At 39.6% G+C, this 19,102-nt stretch overlaps 1 protein-coding gene across 17 annotated transcripts in view; it reads right to left on the bottom strand.

The window, feature by feature from the left end:
- Positions 1 to 19,102, bottom strand: part of ROBO2 (roundabout guidance receptor 2) — a 620,357-nt gene that overhangs the window by 73,812 nt on the left and 527,443 nt on the right. For all 17 annotated transcript variants that reach the window (XM_039529402.1, XM_039529445.1, XM_039529500.1 and 14 more), the window contains 3 exons: positions 13,186 to 13,310; positions 9,241 to 9,412; positions 1,819 to 2,001 (listed from right to left, as the gene is read on the bottom strand). In XM_039529402.1, coding sequence (XP_039385336.1) covers positions 1,819 to 2,001; positions 9,241 to 9,412; positions 13,186 to 13,310 — 480 coding nt within the window. The remainder of the gene's footprint in view (positions 1 to 1,818; positions 2,002 to 9,240; positions 9,413 to 13,185; positions 13,311 to 19,102) is intronic.

Genomic DNA, 19,102 nt, shown 5'->3' with positions numbered 1-19,102 from the left:
AGGGCTCCGCACCACTCTGGTCGGCGGAGAGGGAAGGACATGGGCTGCCCAGCTTGCTGCAGACCTAGCACTGGCTGGGGCAGATGGAGCGCGCAGCTAGCTCCCAGCAGGGTGCTCCCCTCCTCTGCGCCGCCGCCCCCTACAGGGTGGCCAGAGCGGCAAACAAAAAAAAAAGATTGTTTAGGATTGGATGGAATGCCGCCCCTTAGAATCTGCCGAGCTTGCTTGGCTGGTGCCTGGAGCCGGCCCTAGATGTGTTATCAGTTTAATGTAAATAAGTGATAAAATAATGTAACTATTTCCTACTGTTAATTATCCTCATTAGATAGACAGATAGATACATATTTATCTATCTGCATGAATTAACAAAACCTCTCAGAGTAGAAACTGTCATCATGTATATACACATTATTAATTACAAGGAAAGAAAGAAAACACCATGTGCAAACAGCACAGCCTACAAATAATGTTACTTCACCACTGTGGTCACTCAGGCTCACTGTATAGAATTAATAAGAAATCAATAAGATTTTGGAGTGAGTTTAGCCTGGCATGCTAATACTGCCAGCAGTAAACATGTGTGAATTGCCAACCCGTGCTTAACCAGGGCCAAGTTATGAAAGGTGTTTTCCTCTTTGAAACCAATAATGTGCTAACATTAATTAGTATATTGGGCAAGAAAACTAGCTGGAAAATACCTCAATATTTTAAGAGTTATTTTTCATGTAAAATTGGCCAAATTTGGAGGTAGTTTTTTTCTTGTTTTTTTTTTAATAGAATCATATGTAATTTTATTATAACTATCTGACTTCTCCACAACCCACAGGAAACTTGACATATATCAGCTATAGGAGTGTTACCACTCCTGACAAAACAGAATAAAGACATCTGACAGGGAAAATAAGAGAATTTTTATTTTTATTTTTCCTTACCAAACGTAATTCTCTGAGGCTAGATTCTGACTGTAGGCAGAGCACTGAGCAAAATATGTGTGTGAGAGCTGCACCACACTGCTGGGGTAGCTCCAGGAGGCATTGTGCTTCATAGACATGTCTGAGGACCTACATCTCACCCACTGTAAGTAAGTAATTTACTGCTTGCTTATACTAGCACTAAATTATTACTTCCCCTGTACAGGCTCAGCTACTCTCGACAGTGAGTTGAGGTGGATGGAGCCAATGCTCTGCCCATTCCCCTCTCCTTCCTTCCTCAGCCCCCAACTCCAGATAAGGAGGGAGTGGGTGAGTAGCTCTGCTTACTTGTATGTGCCTAATAGGGTGACCAGATAGCAATTGTGAAAAATGGGACAGGGGATGGGGGATAATAGGTACCTATGTAAGAAAAAGCCCTGAATATTGGGACTGTCCATATAAAATCAGGACATCTGGTCCCCCTAGTGCCTAAACCCAAAGTTTGGGGCAAACATAGGAGTAAAGTGGTGAAGTTGGTGGGGGATTCATACTCCGTCTTACTGTCATGTGATTATGTAGTCTGATTCGCAATGTAGCTCATAATTAGAGTTGGGAACACTGAAAGACTGCCTTTTGCAATAAGAGTTGGGTGAGAGATACAGTTAATTCTTCCTGTACTTTTGTTATGCTAGATGTGCTGGAGATGTAAAAGACTGTCTTACAGTAATGATGAAATGTGGTCCAGAGCAATGCATTTAAAGCTTCTCATACACTGGCATTTTTACAGCACATGTTAAACAGGCATATGACATTCATCCGTTCCACCTTTATTTGTAAAACCAGCATTGTTAGGGTTGGGTTCATGATAGAACCTGACAAGTTTGTAGTAAATAGTTACTGTTCTTACCAGCATAATTGCTCAGCCCCTTCCTCTTCTTTCTTCGCCAATACAGCCAGATGCTGAAACCCATCAGAATTACCCAGCATGCCCCACCAATGCCAGCTATAAAGGCAGGCTGCTTGACAACATCAGTGATTTGCTCAGTTATGCTGTTGTTATTTTCAGTGATGACAACTTCGTTACGACCTCCTGCACAAAGGAAAGTCAGTATCACATGTTTATAATGTACTCGTAATGCAACCAAGAACCAGAGACCTGAAACGGAAAAGAAACAACAGTACTGTGCTTCAAAATAATTTTCCATGATGGGGTACAGGTAGTTGGGTGTGGATTTATAGGGTGTTCTAAAACAGATTTGAAGGCAATGTTTCCTGCAAGAGAACCTACAATTCATTGCAGTTATTCAAACATATGTTGAAAAAAAGTCTACTATACTACTGTCCTCATAAGCTAACAGATGGCAGCTCACAGTCAATTTTTGTGAAATATTCTTGATATGGGTATAAGCAGAATACCACAAAGAGAGACAAAGACACAACGTGACTGGAACACAGACTATATGATGTCTTGATTGTATGTAATGATTTAGAATTTATTGACTTCCTGCATATGTCCCATTTTCCTTCTCCTGATTTTAAAACTGAACTGGTAGCTCAGTATCTGGCTTGATAACAAGCCCCTAATCTAAACTGTTATCTGTGGATGGACGTCACACAAATGCCAAAGTGTGTAGCTACAGAACTGACAAACACTGTGATTGCTCAGTTATTAGAAACTCTTTTCAAAAATGTCTCACCTCTCCAATCTGAGCCACAGACTCAAAAATTTAGCAGTTATAAAAATATGAAAATCAGATAACATTTTCTACAAAAAATGTGAATAATAACCTTGTACATGTTTGGTGTAAAACATCTTGTTTGGTGTGGGTTTTTTTAAATGATGCCAAAATTATCCAACCTTAATATTTAGAGCATTCATGAAACTACTTACAGCATTTTTAAGATGTAGAGGAGATGATTCAGTGCTGCAAATTACTGTATTATAAAAAGCAAATATTTGGACTCTTAATTACAGGAACTAGCAAATTATAAGAACCTATCCCCAATCTAGGAAGTAGAATATCTGTAGCAATAAAGTGGTTATTTCAGGCAAATTGTTATAAGTATTGTAGCATTATGCCTGCTGTGAACATTTCTATATTCCTCTTCTATAATTCAGCAATGGTTAAATTCACTCTTCACTTCTTGGAACACAACTGCTGCTGTGTCAGCATACTGACTGTAGTCTAAAGTAAACAAACAAGGTCATTTGCTAAAGTCAATGCAAGAAAGAAAAGACTAAGGATCTGATTCTTATTCCCACTAATTCTCCTTTACACGACTCCAGCAGCCTTGCAGTGGCTGTAAATGTAATATCCCCTTTAATGCTCCCTTTCATTGCCAAATCAGTGTAATGGGGCCTTAATATAAATGAGACTCAAGTCCAGAGAACATAAGAGTTCACTTTATTTCATTATGCTCTACTTGTCTAACCATACTCTATCTGTCAGAGCCTCCACCCCTTACTCAGTCATTGATGTCAATTGCAGCAATGCCTTAGTGACAAGCCCGGTTTAGATCTTATACTTCATTCAGAGGTGGTTGAAGTTACTTATTAATAAATATGATGTAGAGTATTATTTGCTGGAACTGCTGTTAGTAATCCATGTGATTTTATTATGCTTTTTCCCTATCTGATTACTTATATCAATACTTAGTAATTCTGTCTGCCTTTGTGAACAAATGGTTCAAATGTTATGCTTGATGTTGGCTTGGTTTTAGTAGTTTTGTTGAAAAATCACTGACAATTGTACTATAAAGGAAAAAAAACAGGGAATTTTAGGAAACACCAGAGAGTAGAGTCAAGGGAGAAAAGCCCTTGACTGATTATGGCTGAGGGCAACATGCACCCTCCCTTATATACATTTGGTAATTTCAAAGCATTGCATTGCATTGTGCCTGAAACTTAAACCACAGGCTACAAAACCTGCCACAGTGCTTTCCACAACTTTTCAATTTTATCCGGCCAATTATCAAAGCCCCAGTGCTTCCCACCGATTATATGGTACGAAGGCCAAAAGCCCAGTGGAAACCAGTGGGCAAGGAAAAGATGAGAGGGAGCAGTGGCTCCATCAGATGTTTTCCTCTTCTTTGGTGCCCTTGGAACCCTTCTTTAGGTGCACTATAGAGTTGAGTCTCCCAGGGCTAGAAAGGAATGAGCCTCTCTCCTTGTGTACCTCAAGGGCTCAAAGGGACAGAAGAGGATGTGGTGAGACAATGGAAGTGCTGCTGCTGAAGAACCCACGGAAAAAGGAAGGCCAGGGGAACACTTTGGACATGCTGGCTCCTTGAATAGTTGTCCAGGAATCCAAAGAAAGGTAAGGAACTGCTCTGAATGAGCTCTTCTCTACCATCTACTGATGGGGGGAAAGACCTCAAGAGCAGACCATATTTTTATAGCTGTGTCTAGTCCATGTAGGTCACTAGCAAAAATACCTGCTCTGCCAGAGTGATCAATTTTGGCTGTTTTGGGTTAAAATTAAGTCTTGGATGGAGGGATAATGAAATGTCATCCTTATTATATAAAGGAGAAAAATAAAACCTGTATTTAATATGCCCTAACTATAACCTCACTTGCTAAGGAGGATAGTGATGCCAAATCCAAGTGAAAGTCAGACAGGGTTAGGACAGGTGTTCCTATCTAGTAGTGTAGGCTCTGTTAAAAGGTTCTTAGATACCATTTTACCCTTCTCCTTCAGTGTTTAAAGAAAGAGATGATTTTCTGTCCATACAGAGTCCTTGATCTTACCAGTGATCACTACAGCTGAAATCATTAATAAGCTGGTCTAAATGGCTGAGTCTTAGACCTGGTGAGGGGACAGTGCTGCAGTGAAAGACGACACAGAAGAGGCAGCAGTGGTGAGGTTCTCTGCTACCTGGTGAAATCACTAGAAGCAGGAGGACTGGGCTAGTGGCAGAACATCAGAACCCAGCATTCCAGCTAAAGGGAGCAGGGCGAGGCAGGAGCCATGGTAGTGATAGTGGTGGGCAGGCAGAGGCATCACTCAAACCCAACCTCCCCCACTATTGGCAGGAGGTGAACTCATCTGATCACAACTCTGGAGTCTGGGACTCTGCTGAGCTCAGACAACAAATCATGAGTGCGGATGCAGCGAAGGGAAAGGAGAGGGATGTGTTAAAGGGTCATTTGTCCATTGGACTTTTCACACCACAAATGACTACCACCCACAACACTGTGGTGAAGGTATTTTACTTATGGCTTGCCTGCTTCTGAATCACCACTGGGGTGTTTTCCCAAATTACTACTGTGTTCCCTCTCCTTTTAATATACATTTTATTTTGTTATACAGAATGTGCATGCAAGTGGAGAAGTACGGCCTTGGAGAGGCATACAGGCATGATGATTAGTTTTCCCAGATTTCTGGGTGGGGGCTCGAGCTGGTTCTGTTTTGTAATGTTAAGAGGAACCCTAAGATATGAAAATAGCCCTTGTTGCTACCACCACCACCACCTGGTAGAAAGGTTACAGAAAGGAATCTTGTTTCCTTATAGAAACCTTAAGCCCTGGACTGGACATTCTGCCTTCACAATGAGGTCAGAAACAGGTCCTCCATGAGTACTGGATGCACAAGAAACTCCGCAAGGAGAACCTCAGAGGAGCTTTCAGACGACTTTATCCCCTCTCAGAGCCTCTTCCAGAGGAAGATGCAATCTGTCTCCAAATTAGGTCAACTTACCTTCTAAGTTAGCAGCCTGGATGTTTGTTCTACCCTTCAGTGCTTAGCAATTACATGTACAAAAGTAATAATTCATTTAAATGTCAAAATAACATATGCTTTGTGATTTCAGTAGCTGAAAAGTAAATGAACACAGATGCATGTTTCCTATGGACGTAAAACAAAATTAATCTAATTGTAAGGAGTTTGGGGAACAAATTACATTAATTTTGTATTTATTTGTCTGATATTTAATCAAAAGTAATATATATGTCATCCAAGGTATCAATGTACTATTTCATATACTGCAGGTGTTTCTATAACAATGCTGTCAATTCTACTAATTAGAACACATATGAGGGATGTGTGTGACCTGTAACGCTCCATTGTTCTTGCAGACAAAAATATAATGAAATATGTCTTCCTTCCATTGGAGAGTAATGAAGAACAAAACTAATTTGTTGGACCAAAAATTAATTAGACACATCAGATTCGATTGTACCTATTACTGTGAAAGTTTGCAGCTGTTCCTCATATTATTACACCAACTATAAAATGTAAGTATGAACATGCCAACTGATTACCGAAATAATAGCTATATTATTAATCAATATTATTTTAAAAATTATTTCTTCTTATAATCCAACTACATTTTCTTCTCTAGCATCCTCAACACTGGTGAGAAAAATTTTAGGTTTTTTTTCCTAGAAATAACAAGTTTGACATATATTTCTTTATAGAACCTGTGCAAGGTTTGAAGACACGTGCAGTTCATGGAAAGAACACAATTCATAACAGTTTCTTTGTATTAGACCAAGCAATCAAAGTATAGTTTCAAGATCGTAATTACAAATCAAAGTAAGAAAGTATTTTAATGTAATTAGGGAAGAAAAATTTATTATAGATATCTGGATATGTCATTAGAATGGCAACGCAAGATATCACTGTGGTATTATTTATACTGCATAGTTGTGCAGATAATTTAAAAAAAAATTCACATTATGGTCCTTTCCCATGTAATCAAAATTTTATCCTGCAAACACACATATGTGAGTAACTATTCACTTGAGTAGTCCCAGGGGCATAAATTATAGAATCATCAAAATACAGGGCTGGAAGGGACCTCAAGAGGTCATCTAGTCTCTGCACTGAGGCAGGACTAAGTAGACCATCCCTGACAGGTGTTTGTCTAACCTTTTCTTAAAAACTTCTAATGATGGGGATTCCACAACTATCCTTGGAAGCCTATGCCAGTGCTTAACTCTCCTTATAGTTAGAAAGTCTTTTCTAATATTTAGCCTAAATCACATTTGCTGCATATTAAGCTGATTCCCTTTTTGTCCTACCTTCAGTGGATGTGGAGAATAATAGATCACCATCCTCTTTATAACATCCCTTCACATATTTGACAACTGTTATCAAGTCCCCCGGAAAGTCTATTTACATATGTAAAGTTACTTACATAAGTATTTGAGGATTGCAACCTATAATGATTCCCCATTTACAATTACCTTTTGAGACCTGTCAGTTAGCCAATTTTTAATCCATATAATGTGTGCTATATTGATTTTTTATTGTTCTAGTTTCTCAATCAAAATATTATGTGGTACCATGTCATCTTTTAGGGAAATCTAGCTATATTACATCAACACTATTACCTTTACCAACCAAATCTGTAATTTCATCAAAAATGATATCAAGATAGTCTATAAACAATAGAAAAAAGATGGGATTTAAAGAAAAGTGAGATGCAGACAGTATTTTTCTGAATACAAAAGGGAAAATTTAAGTGAAAAAGGGAATCAAAATCAAAATAGAAAAGACCTTATCCGTCACTTTTCATCTAAAGGGCATTAAATATGTAGAAAGTGCTACCAGACAAGATTGTTGAGGCAGATATTCTGGGATCATTAAAGTAAGAATTAAATGACATAATGAGTATAACAATGAATAAATGAAAAGTCTCTAAGTTCCAACTGGCATTTTCCGATTTATGATGTACTTACATTCTCATGTCTCTTCCACAAACATGGAAGCATATCTTTCCATGTAGCTCTGGGGTATATTAACCAGTTTTGTAAGAGTCAGGGAAGGACTGATAGCTCAGTCCTGCAAGGTGCTGAGCACTGTAGCCCAGGTCCAGCAAAGCACTTTCGCACATGTTTAACTTGACGCAAGTGAGTAACGGGACTACTACTCACATGTTTCAAGTTAAACGTGCTTAAATGCTATGCTGGATTAGCACCATTTGTGTTCAGCATCTTGAAGGATTGAAACCTTAAAACAGTACTTCCAGAGACACCTCACACAAAAATCAGGTCATTCAAAAGTAATGAACTAAAAGTGAAAGGTCAGTCTCTCGGCAGAGATCATTTGAAGGGTGGCCCCAAATTCATATCTAGTATCCTTCCCAAGGTTTTTGTAATAGCTGAGTTCATTATTTTCAGTCTTGCAAGATTCTTTTCCTTGTCATACATACTCCCATGAAGCTTCAATGAAGAGACTTACCCTAAGGGTAGATCTATCTTAATCTCCCTTTTCAGACTTCCTCTCCAAAAAGAAATACAAGAGAAAAAACCTAAATCTATACTTCTGCATTGCCCTACTTTTGAGAGGATACATTTGTAATGTGAATGTCATTAACCACTTAAAAATGAAGCTTAAATAGGACTTAAGTGGGAGCTAGGTCTTGTGCTGGCTTTTCTCCGAAGGGTGAATTTCACCCCAACTCAAATGAACATTCTAAGTCTGAGACATTGCTTTAGTTACATTTTCCACTTTTCCACATTTTCAGTAGTCTCTGCCAAGAGTCCTAAAGGCACAGTATAAGAAATAGAAGAGGCCATTACAAAACTTTGTCCCAGTACTCTTTTAGAAATAACAAATTTTTAAAGCAACATTAACAGTTGGCCCAAAGCCATAGTTCAAATAGATCAAATTAATAAACAAATTCCTATACTCAAAGCACTTTAATGCAGCTCCACAACAAAAAAGCTCAATTCAGATCTGTTCAGTTGCCTGCCCCACCCCCAGTTTCTGTTATAGAAGAATCTCAGAAGGATAAGGTTCTAGGTTTCCCTCAGGTCATGAAATTAATTGAGCATGGAAACCACTAATAAGAAATAGTAATTTCAAAGGAAAGAGATGATAATACTAGCTTTCCTCTTTAGTTGGACTAGAGGCCCCATGTTCTTTGGCAGAAGGAAGCCCATCTGCTTGGGATAGCTGAGAAGTGCTAAACTTCAAATGCTCAGAAAACCAACTTTAAACAGTGCCTCGAGCAGCAGCAGCTCAAATAAGGCAATACTACGAGCATCTCAACAGGATAAAAGAGCTAGTTCTATAAATCTGTCAACCTGTAGGAGTGGTAAATTCATAATAAAATATTAAATCAGCTGTGCAAGATAATCTATGTTTTTTAATATGTTTCAGGAAAGGAAGAACAATTTCATCTTATTAGCTGTGAGAACTATACAGAAGAGGAAGCGGCAGTGTTGGCAGGCAGTGGTACATTTAAAGTTAACTAGATAGCTCAAATTGAATTGCACTTTGTTTTTTTGCTCTACTGGATTTTTATGCTTTCAGAAGTGATTTATGAAAGCTTTTCTGAAATACTAAACAGGTAAAATAAAATAGAGGAGACAATCACTTACCAATTATTATGGGTTGTGGTTCACTTTTTACTCCAACACCTGCACTGGTACTTGCTGCAACTTCCACTCGATATTGAATACCAGGGTATAGGCCACCTATCACTACAGAGCGAATGGCTGCATCTACTGTTTTGTTGATGTGAAATCGAGTCTCATTACCTAGGCACCAGATCTGGGGTAGGGATTGGAGAAACAAAACAATATGAAAATAATCATGCTTGCAAACAATGGTGCACAAATATTGTATATTAATATACTGCATTGGAAATACATATATTATGTTGAACTGCAACTACTAAATTCCTTTAAACGTTTAGGCCTGATTCTGCAAAGCCTTATGCATGTGCTTAACTTTACACATGGCTAAAATTCTCATTCTTGCTCTGGCCTCTTTACACCAGGTAAAAGAGCCAGAGCAGCATAAGGGGGCTATCTTAAAGCCCTAGATCCAACCAGTGTGCAGGAATGGAGAAAGACTGCCACATGCTATCTTCCAAGGACCCACTTACCAGCCCTGACATAGGGGGAATGCTGAGAACAGTGCTGGGGGTGGAGAGGCATGCTGGAGGTGAAGCACATAGCATGGCAGACATTCTTCATGCTACTACTGTCCATAGGCAGCTGGGGATGGGATTCAAAAAGCCCTCAAGCAGCCCAGGATCAGTAGGGTTCAAAGATGGCTTAAAATCACCCCCTTCCCCATGCCCCTGGGCTGTAAGTTCTATGCTGCAATTCTTAGAGGAATAGCCCAGAATCTCACCCATTGACTTTAATGACATCAAGCATATGCATACATCTTTGCTGGATCAGGTGCTTGTTCAGTTACTATGGCTATAATCTATGGTTTCCTAAAGTCATTTTTTCAGTCTCATTTTTTCCTATTGAATAGAAAATGTGCATCAAACATTACAACAAGAAGCATGTTGAAACACTCCTAAGAATATTATACAAAATTTCCTTTTAAGTATTTTCAGCTTTCTATCCTGGTAGAAAAAGGGTGTGTGCCATTTCTAAAATGCTATGCTATGTTGTTGCTGTCATAACTGAAATTGTTCAGGAATCTAAATTTTGCGGTCTGACTTATTTTATCCTGTAATTCAACAAACACAAAAAATGCTTCCTACATATCCTGATATGTGCCATATTTCAAACCCGCACTTTGTGGCGCGAGTGGTATATTATTTCAAGGCAGTTTTGCTTCTCTCCTTATATTTATTCATGAGCATTTCCTGAGACATTTTAGCATTGAGATGTTCAGGGACTCTTTTTTAGTTGAAGGGATCTGTGGAGACTATTACGATAATATTAAAGAATGCATTAACTACCACTCTAATTCCACTCAAGGGAACCAATACATAAAAAATCCCATATATGCATGTATGTAATTACTGTACCAAAGGAAGGTGCTGCTGGTTGAAAACAACATGTGGTTGCTGACAAAGGGCTGGATTATCACAGACCTTACTTGGCTCAGTAGAAGAGAAAGCAGGAGTAACATCCCCATTGCTCCTTTGCTTGGCACTGCTCAGTTTTTGATTCTAGCTTCACAGTAACAGAGGCTACTCACCTGCTACACCTCACTGTAAGCAAGGAGTGGGGGATGGAAGAATCCCTGCTTCCCTAGGCTCAAATAGAGCTTATTTGCTGGCCAGAGTCCTGGCCAGGTGCATGAGGGAGTGGGAAGAGTCATCGTGATTTGTTCTGATCTGGTCTTAGAAAAGTACAGTATTACATGGTGCTCCTAATTTAAGGCAGACTGTAAGGTTGCAAACCAGTACTTAGTTAATGAAGGCATTTCAGACTATTTTGACAATGAAATTGTTGTAGGCATAAATGAAGGAAGAAACAAAATTCACAGATGTGTGTGTAGCTCAGATTGTAGGAAAATGCTGAGATATTATATTACTTAATAAGACAAATAGCACATAAGCAAGTAATTACAGATTAATTAAGATTTTCAAAAATAGGTGCATAAAGGTAGGGTCCTAAATTCGTACTTATTTAGGTACCTAAATGAGGTACCTAATTTTTAAAAGTGCTGATCATACAATGCTTGCCACAGAGGTAAATGGCAGCTACTGGGTCACTTTTGAAAATCATGTCAATCAGGAACATAAATATGGAATTAAGAGCCCAAATTTAGTCTCCTAGGTTTTGAAAATCTTGGCCTATGTCCCAATGCATATGTATAAAAGTTAAGAGTTAAAGTTCTGTGGATAACTCTTACACATTTTCTGATGTTTTTAATGCTTAACCGCGAAGTCATAACATTCTCTTAAGATAGTTTTTTTAATGGAATTTATATGAAGCAAATATTGACATATTGGAGTTGGTATGAAGATGAATTGATGTGAAAATGAGGTTTCAACAGCATAGTTGGTTTAATAAATTGTGGTATTGACCAAACCAAATAAAACAAAACAACAAACTAATACATTACAAATAAATATTGTGTGTCTTTAAAACACCCACTCAAGAGAATGAAACATAAAAGAGCCTATACTGATTTTAAAACTAAGTGCCTGCCTCCCTCCTCCATCTTTGAGTTAGATTCGCCCACATTGGAGCAGGGGGTATAAATTACACTTTCCTGTGTGAGATGACCAAACTGCATCCACAAGTGGCAATTCCAACACTTCCACTCTTCTGGGACTTCTGTTGGGGCAGGGCAGCTTCCTTTTCCACCAGAGACTCCATATGAGGCCCACTAGCTCAGGCTATTGAAGATACTCACTGAAATAGTGTATCCTCCTACCCACAACCTTCTGACATCCCTAATAGGATTTCTCCCTGAAGAAGGGAAGTTGTGGCCACTTTCCCCAGAGGCAACCTCTGGCAGTTTTTTTGCATCTGGAGCTTTGTTCCTGGATTCCCACTAGCTTCCACTGGCAGAAACCAATGCTGAATCTGCCCCAAGAGTATGGCTTCTCAAGTTAATTCTCTGACCTCAAGCATGTATGCTGCCAAGCCCATCATATCCCCCTGGCATTTGGGTAGAAGATGTGATGAGGGCTGAAAGGGTTTTACTACTATTACATCTGCTGTGCAGGACTATTTCTGTTATTCTATGTGCTGAGGGGTATTTATTTACTAGAGTGGGATGAACAGTCCATTGGATAGCATTTTGTAAACATTTATTTATGCATAAGTGGTCAGAGCATGGGATTGACCGTTGACTGATATAGCCTCTGAGAATGACACCTTGCAGACACCACATGAATGATGGAGGACAAAAGATAAGTAAAGGGAGATACTAACCCACTGAGGAACAGATACAGCAGGCATTGGCTATATTAGTGATGTTCAACCCGTTGCCCCAGGGAGGCTGCTTGTGGCCTGCAGTTCTCTAAATTATGGCCCTTAAAGGTGACCGTGGAAGAAGATTTGCATTTGATTACAAATTGAACTTGTGTTCTCAGGGTCACGCCTGGTGATTTTTACACTGAAGTGTTTGCATCAGCATTGTTGCAGGGCAGGGAGGAAGGAGTAGCTTTGGCTGATACACTACCAGCTTCCCTGTCAGGCTGTGGGAGTTCTAGGATAGGAGCTTGGCTGATTCACCCCGAGCCTAGAGTGGTGTGTAGTACAAGATGACTCCTCTCCCCCTCACAGATCAGTTTTGTTGATGCTGCTTAACTTGAGAAAAAAAGGTATAACTGCTCAGACCTCTCTGCTTATTATACAGATGCATATTTCATTATGTCAAAATCTAAATCCACACACAAAAAAATCCGACGAAGTGGGTATTCACCCACGAAAGCTCATGCTCCAATACATCTGTTAGTCTATAAGGTGCCACAGGACTTTTTGCTGCTTTTACAGATCCAGACTAACACGGCTACCTCTCTGATACTTAAAAAAAAAAGAAAAAAAAAAGTGATGTTCTATAATTCAACCACACAATTTGGCTTAATTCACATCCCGCCCATTGTACATCAATTCTACCTTATACTCCTGGATGATTCCATTTTGGTGATCTGGCGGGGGAGGGTCCCAGGAAATGCTGATGCTTGTGCTGTTATGGTTTCCAACTGTTAGAACAGTAACAGACTGTGGCGGGGCACTTGGAGCTGTACCAGGTAGAAGGAACAAATAGAAGAATGACATTATTTCAGTTGCTGGATCATTACTTTTGCTTAAACAGTGTAAGAGCAAGCAGAGAATCTATGAGGTTTGCACTACCATGGGCTTGGAGATGGATACATTCTTGGGCAACGACAATTATGAAAAATGCCTTTCTGAAGAGAAGCATGGCATTGAATGAAAATGCAGTATTGTGGCAACAGAGAAGCAATGCAAATCACTCTTATTTTATTTATTTATTTATTTTAGCATGTCTCAAGTTTACATTTAGAATTAGTCTCAGACTTATAATCATTTTCTTATACACATGGTTGCGACTGAATACAGAAATTAAATCTGCTAACTCAGTCTGCCCTAAACATTGTTCTGACCCCCCTATCCCCACTGCCCCTCCATGATCTAATATTGCCTAGTGATGAATAGAAGGGGATATTTTTAAAGACACGTATCCTTAAGGTATTTAAATGTAGGATATTCCAATTTTTGCCCGGCCAAAGAGTTAAAACACATGTGGCTTTAATCTCACTCACATTGCCAGAGAAATGGTCATATATATTGTTACTCCTTTTGATTTGGGGGATTAGCCAAAATTTTGGGGCCTTGTGGGAAGTCCCAGTTAGGAGGATAAACTGATGATGGAGTCAGGTATTTCTCTGAAGCAGTCCTGTTTATTTACAAAGAAATCAGTGCTCAGACCTCTCCGGGACAGAGCAGGAATCAAACAATCAGAAAAATGACAATTTCTTTGCTCACAGTTCGAAGCCTCTTTCACACAGCACTCAGCTCAAAAAGATTTCTCTATCTAGGCTTTTCCTCAGGGCCATGCTCCAAGTGCTCATCCAGGCCATGCCCCGTCTTTCTGCTCTTCCTCTGTGTAGCCTTTTATTTTCTTAAAGTGAATTTTGTGTTATAATACACCGCTGTGGGTTCAGCTCTGGTTGCTACCGTTTGAAGCTCAACAGAGTGAAAATTGCCTCTGGTGCTTTTTTCAAATGTGGAGACTCTAGAACAGGGGTAGCAACCTATGGCACGGGTGCCGAAGGTGGCACGTGAGCTGATTTTCAGTGGCACTCACACTGCCCGGGTCCTGGCCACCGGTCCAGGGGGCTCTGCATTTTAATTTAATTTTAAAGGAAGCTTCTTAAACATTTTAAAATCCTTCTTTACTTTACATACAACAATAGTTTGGTTATATATTATAGACTTATAGAAAGAGGCCTTCTAAAAACATTAAAATGTATTACTGGTACGCAAAACCTTAAATTAGAGTGAATAAATGAAGACTTGGCACACCATTTCTGAAAGGTTGTTCACCCCTGCTCTAGAAACACACGAAGTCCAAGGATGGGGATCACAGACACAATCACAATCACAAAGTCCTGTCCATACTGCAAGTTTTATTAAAGCGGTAAGTAAAGTTACAATTACCCATAAATATAGAAATCCTACAACAACCCATGCAATAATTATAAGTGCAGTCATACACAGATCCACAAAAATATTCTAGGGTCTGATGGACTTCTCAATAGATGATCATTGCTAGAGGTATGGTTCCTGCTGGAGGGATGAGATCATTCCTTGGGTTTTCCCACTTTTACCCAATCATGGAACTCTCTTTTATATTGTAATTCTGACTACACCTAACTCCTTACACATATGTATGAAGGTGCTCTTTTTTCCTTATCTGTTCTTCCACACCCCATGACTATTGGGATGCCCCATTTTTCATAGGTTGTTCTTAATTCCTCTTATTCTCATTATCATCTACGCAAAACATGTAGCCTGCAGTCAAGACAGACATTCAAAGATGTTACAATTAGGTGTCTAGTGGTTTTGGACAATACATTGCGGTCATTACGATCTACTTTCCGTAATATCACATGTTGGCACATCTTTACAGTAAACTTGTGACTTTACTGCACAGGGTTATTCCCAATTCACCCACTCCTGTCAAGTTTTCTTAAGCCTAGGACCTAGTATGGCTAAACTAACATCTTACAGGTCTCAGCCTGCAGGCCTTGCGTTCCAGCCATGCTTTACTTATACACATAATACACACTCATCACTCCTAAATACTTATTAATCCTATACTTGTATAATCCTACAATTTATTTCTATTTAGCATATATAAATTATATATGAAATAGCATATGAACTGACCGTAACATCACATAACAGAATGATCAAGGGATGATAAAATGAACTAATGAACATCTGTAACCCTTTGTGGTGTGCATCTCTCTCCAAATAGCAAAACCTCTCCACCCATACAGTTAAAATTTCTGAATGACCTTACATGTGCCATAGTTGTAGGTGGTGACATGTGCCTGTGTTTTGTTTGAGGCCTCTATTGTTTCAGCTACGTGGTTCTAAAAAGAAGTTTAATTGCATCTTAAAACTATTTTACATGAAAGGTGGCAGTTAGATTCCCTCTGCTTCAATAATATTGAACCCAACCCATAAAAATATCCACCTCTTCTTTTCTGTACATTTCTGTCACGTTAAACAAAAAATTCACTGAGTTCCAGGATGTCCAACTGAAGCCCTTCCCTCAGTTTTCTCCTCTAGCTCTGTATCCCTGTCCATAAAGGACTTGGTTCACTTTGTTGCTCCATTAGTTCTGAGGGCACCAAAACTCTGGACAAGTCCTTTCGTTACTGGGTTTTCCTGATTGTTTAAACATCCTTGGACCATAGTTTCCTGAAAAGTGGGCCCAAAGTCACCGTCATCTCCCTGTTCACCTTTTGATCTTCCCTGGCTTTCAATGCCTGGGTTACCCAAAAGCCCTGGCAGCCTCAGGACAGCTGAGATGTCAGGATCACTCAAGTTTCCTGAGTCAATCCAGGATTCATTAATTTTCCCTATGGCTTCTCGACTACACCTGTTGTTTTGCAGAATATGACCTACAAATCTGGATCCAGGAATTTAAACTCAACTCCTTTTAGTAACTATAATGGGGGGAATCTCACCTCTTGAGAGACTCCTAGTAGCTGGGTGTGGTACACAGTCTTTTTATCATGCCTGGAACTCTCTGTAGGCTGCCAATTGACCTTGGTGGAGCTTCAGTGGCTTGGCCCTCCAACCAAGTCACAAATTCCAAATGAAACACTTCTGTGATAGTAAAGAGTTCAATAAATGAACAGTAACATTGCCCTCACTAGGGTCTTCAGCCCCAGCTCTGGACACTTTACATTTAGCTCTGTGTTTAGGTTCTCAAATAAGCTATGTCCCCTTCTTTGGGTTTATGTCACTGTGACTGGTAGAGGAACCTGGGATATCCGACTACTTTGGGTTCCAACTCAGGGACCTTATACATAGCAGCCACATAGTGCTTAATTTCAGTTTGTTGTTGTTTCTTCCCTGGGCTGCTTCCTATCTAGCCTCCCTCCGCCCCCTTTTTAATTTATTTTTTGTTTGCTTCACTCTTATCTCAGGGTCCTCTCTCTCTCCCTGTAAACCCAGCTATTCAAATGCAGCCAGCACCAAACTCTGGCTATCCATTGAGCACCTGTGGTCAGAGAGGAGAACCTGGCCTTGCCTCTCTTGTCCGAGCCAGGAATTGACCTGCTAAGGCCCGGCATCTCCTTTCATCTGAGCCTGCTGGGTTCTGATTGGCTACTTCTGTGAAACCTCTCAAAGCAGGCCTGGAGGACCCACCTACACGGCTCTTTCCCTCTGAGCTCACTGCTGGCTTGGGATATCTTCGTCTCCCTGCTTGGGATCTTGACCTACCCCACGCTCTCTGAATGCATGAACCTGGAGGCCACCTCCCTCCATAGCCATCCTCTATTGGGGTCTCCATTCCAGAAACTATTCCCTTTCTCTCTTCCCAATACCACCTACTGGTATGGCCTCCACTACTGGTACTGTCTTCTATACTTAATGCCACACCCTTGGATCGAGGTGGAAGAGTCACCACAAATGTGAGGCCTCTTCACTTTTGTAGGCCCTAGGGTTCTTCACACAAAGCCCCTCTTATCTACTTTCCTAACTGCCACCTCCTATCCCCTAGCTGTAGCAATATCCTGCTTGACCTCTCCAAAGGGACTGCTCTGACCTGGGATTCTTATCCATAGCCCTCAGTACACTAACGTTCCCCATATGTTTCAAAATATTATGATAGAAAGCATTCTGGAGTTCTTGCCAAACTTCCCTGTTGTTGCTCTATCATGTTGGTCATTAGCAGCAGGTTGGCTGTGGTATCCTCTTCTCTTATGGTTGTCATGTTCTTCTGTTCTTGCATTGCTGCCCGTTGTTGTTGCAGGATCAACAGGACTGCCTCCATCTTTCCCTTCTTTCGGGGTCTGGTCTGAAAATCCCACTTCTAGTACCAAATCATAATGGGACCCTCAACACTTGAGCGCCTCCTAGCAAATAAGTATGGTACCACAGTCCTTTACTCACCTATGGCAGTGTAGTGGTCTCTAAGGAACTGCAGTAACTGATGTAACTTGTGCAGCACTTAAGTTGCTCTAAATTACTCCAGAGGCAAATTGGCCCCGGGCCAACCCAAATCAGTGAAGCAGAAAGGTGGCCTAAAGCTACTTTCCTCAACCATGCTGAGTATCAAATTGGTGCAGTTGAAGACTAGGACCTAAGTTTTGTAGCACTTGAAACAGAACTAAGCCACATAATAAAAACAGTATCAATATAAAAAAATCTATTCTCTCTTTAACAACAAAAATGTAAATAAACCTACCTGATTCTAAAAGAAAATAAATAATAAATGCATGAACCTGTAGGACATCTCTCTCTATAACCATCCTCCATTGGGGTCTCCATTCCTGAACCTATTCCCTTTCTCTCTTCCCAATACAACCAACTGGTAGGGCTTCCCACACGGGTACTGTCTTCTATTCTTAAAGCCACACCCTTGCACCTGCATTATTATTATAATGGCAGAGATTAAAACTAAGTTGCTTATGGTCTTTACATTAAAATATAATGGACTGTTTTGCTGAAATACATTCACTTCCCTCCTTAACGTGTATAACATTCATGTATATACAAAAATACACAACACATATGGAAAGATAATACATCACATATACATACTGTACAAACATATGTAGCGATAGAGAACTGGACAAATACTGCAAGATATTTTTGAAAAATATTCATTTTGATTAAAAAAAACAAACCATCAGTTCAACTGTATTAATTCCTTCTTTGAGTTTATATTTTATGACTATTATAGTGAATTAATTTACTGGAATGAATGTTAATGGAAATAGCAAATTTTAAGACGATACAGAGTAATATTAATGGAAAGTGAAATTGAAATTAATAAATGTAATCAGAAGCCTTGAGTCAGTCTAATCCAAACAGCAAGTGGACACTATGAAAACAGTGTCCAATGAACACTGAACAAGAGAGCTCAAGTTTAGAATACCATACATTTGCAATGAACAGGTCACGAACAACACACAGACCAAGTATTAATAATTCCCTGAGGAATTTCAAATAAGTGAATGAATTTGAAAAAAAAAAATCATGTTCAGCTTTTAGGATAATTTGTGAACAAAAAACCTGAAAATTATCAAATACATTATCCATTATATTTGTCCAGTTCTCTCTTGTGTGTGTGTGTATAGACAGTCCTGACTTCTCTCTCTGTGATAATATTGCTCTGTAAGCTGGCACCATGATATAAATTAAACCACTTGTCTGACTGTGCTGTAGTTATTAAATAGCCCACACTGAAAAATAACATTTTTTAAACTATTTTCTCATTTCTCTTGCTGCTGGCTTGTGGAGAACACCTTGCCTGATTCTTGAC

This window comes from Mauremys reevesii, linkage group 1 (genome assembly GCF_016161935.1).
Source record: "Mauremys reevesii isolate NIE-2019 linkage group 1, ASM1616193v1, whole genome shotgun sequence".
Lineage (NCBI taxonomy): Eukaryota > Metazoa > Chordata > Testudines > Geoemydidae > Mauremys > Mauremys reevesii.
This window is presented reverse-complemented; position numbering and strand designations above follow the sequence as displayed.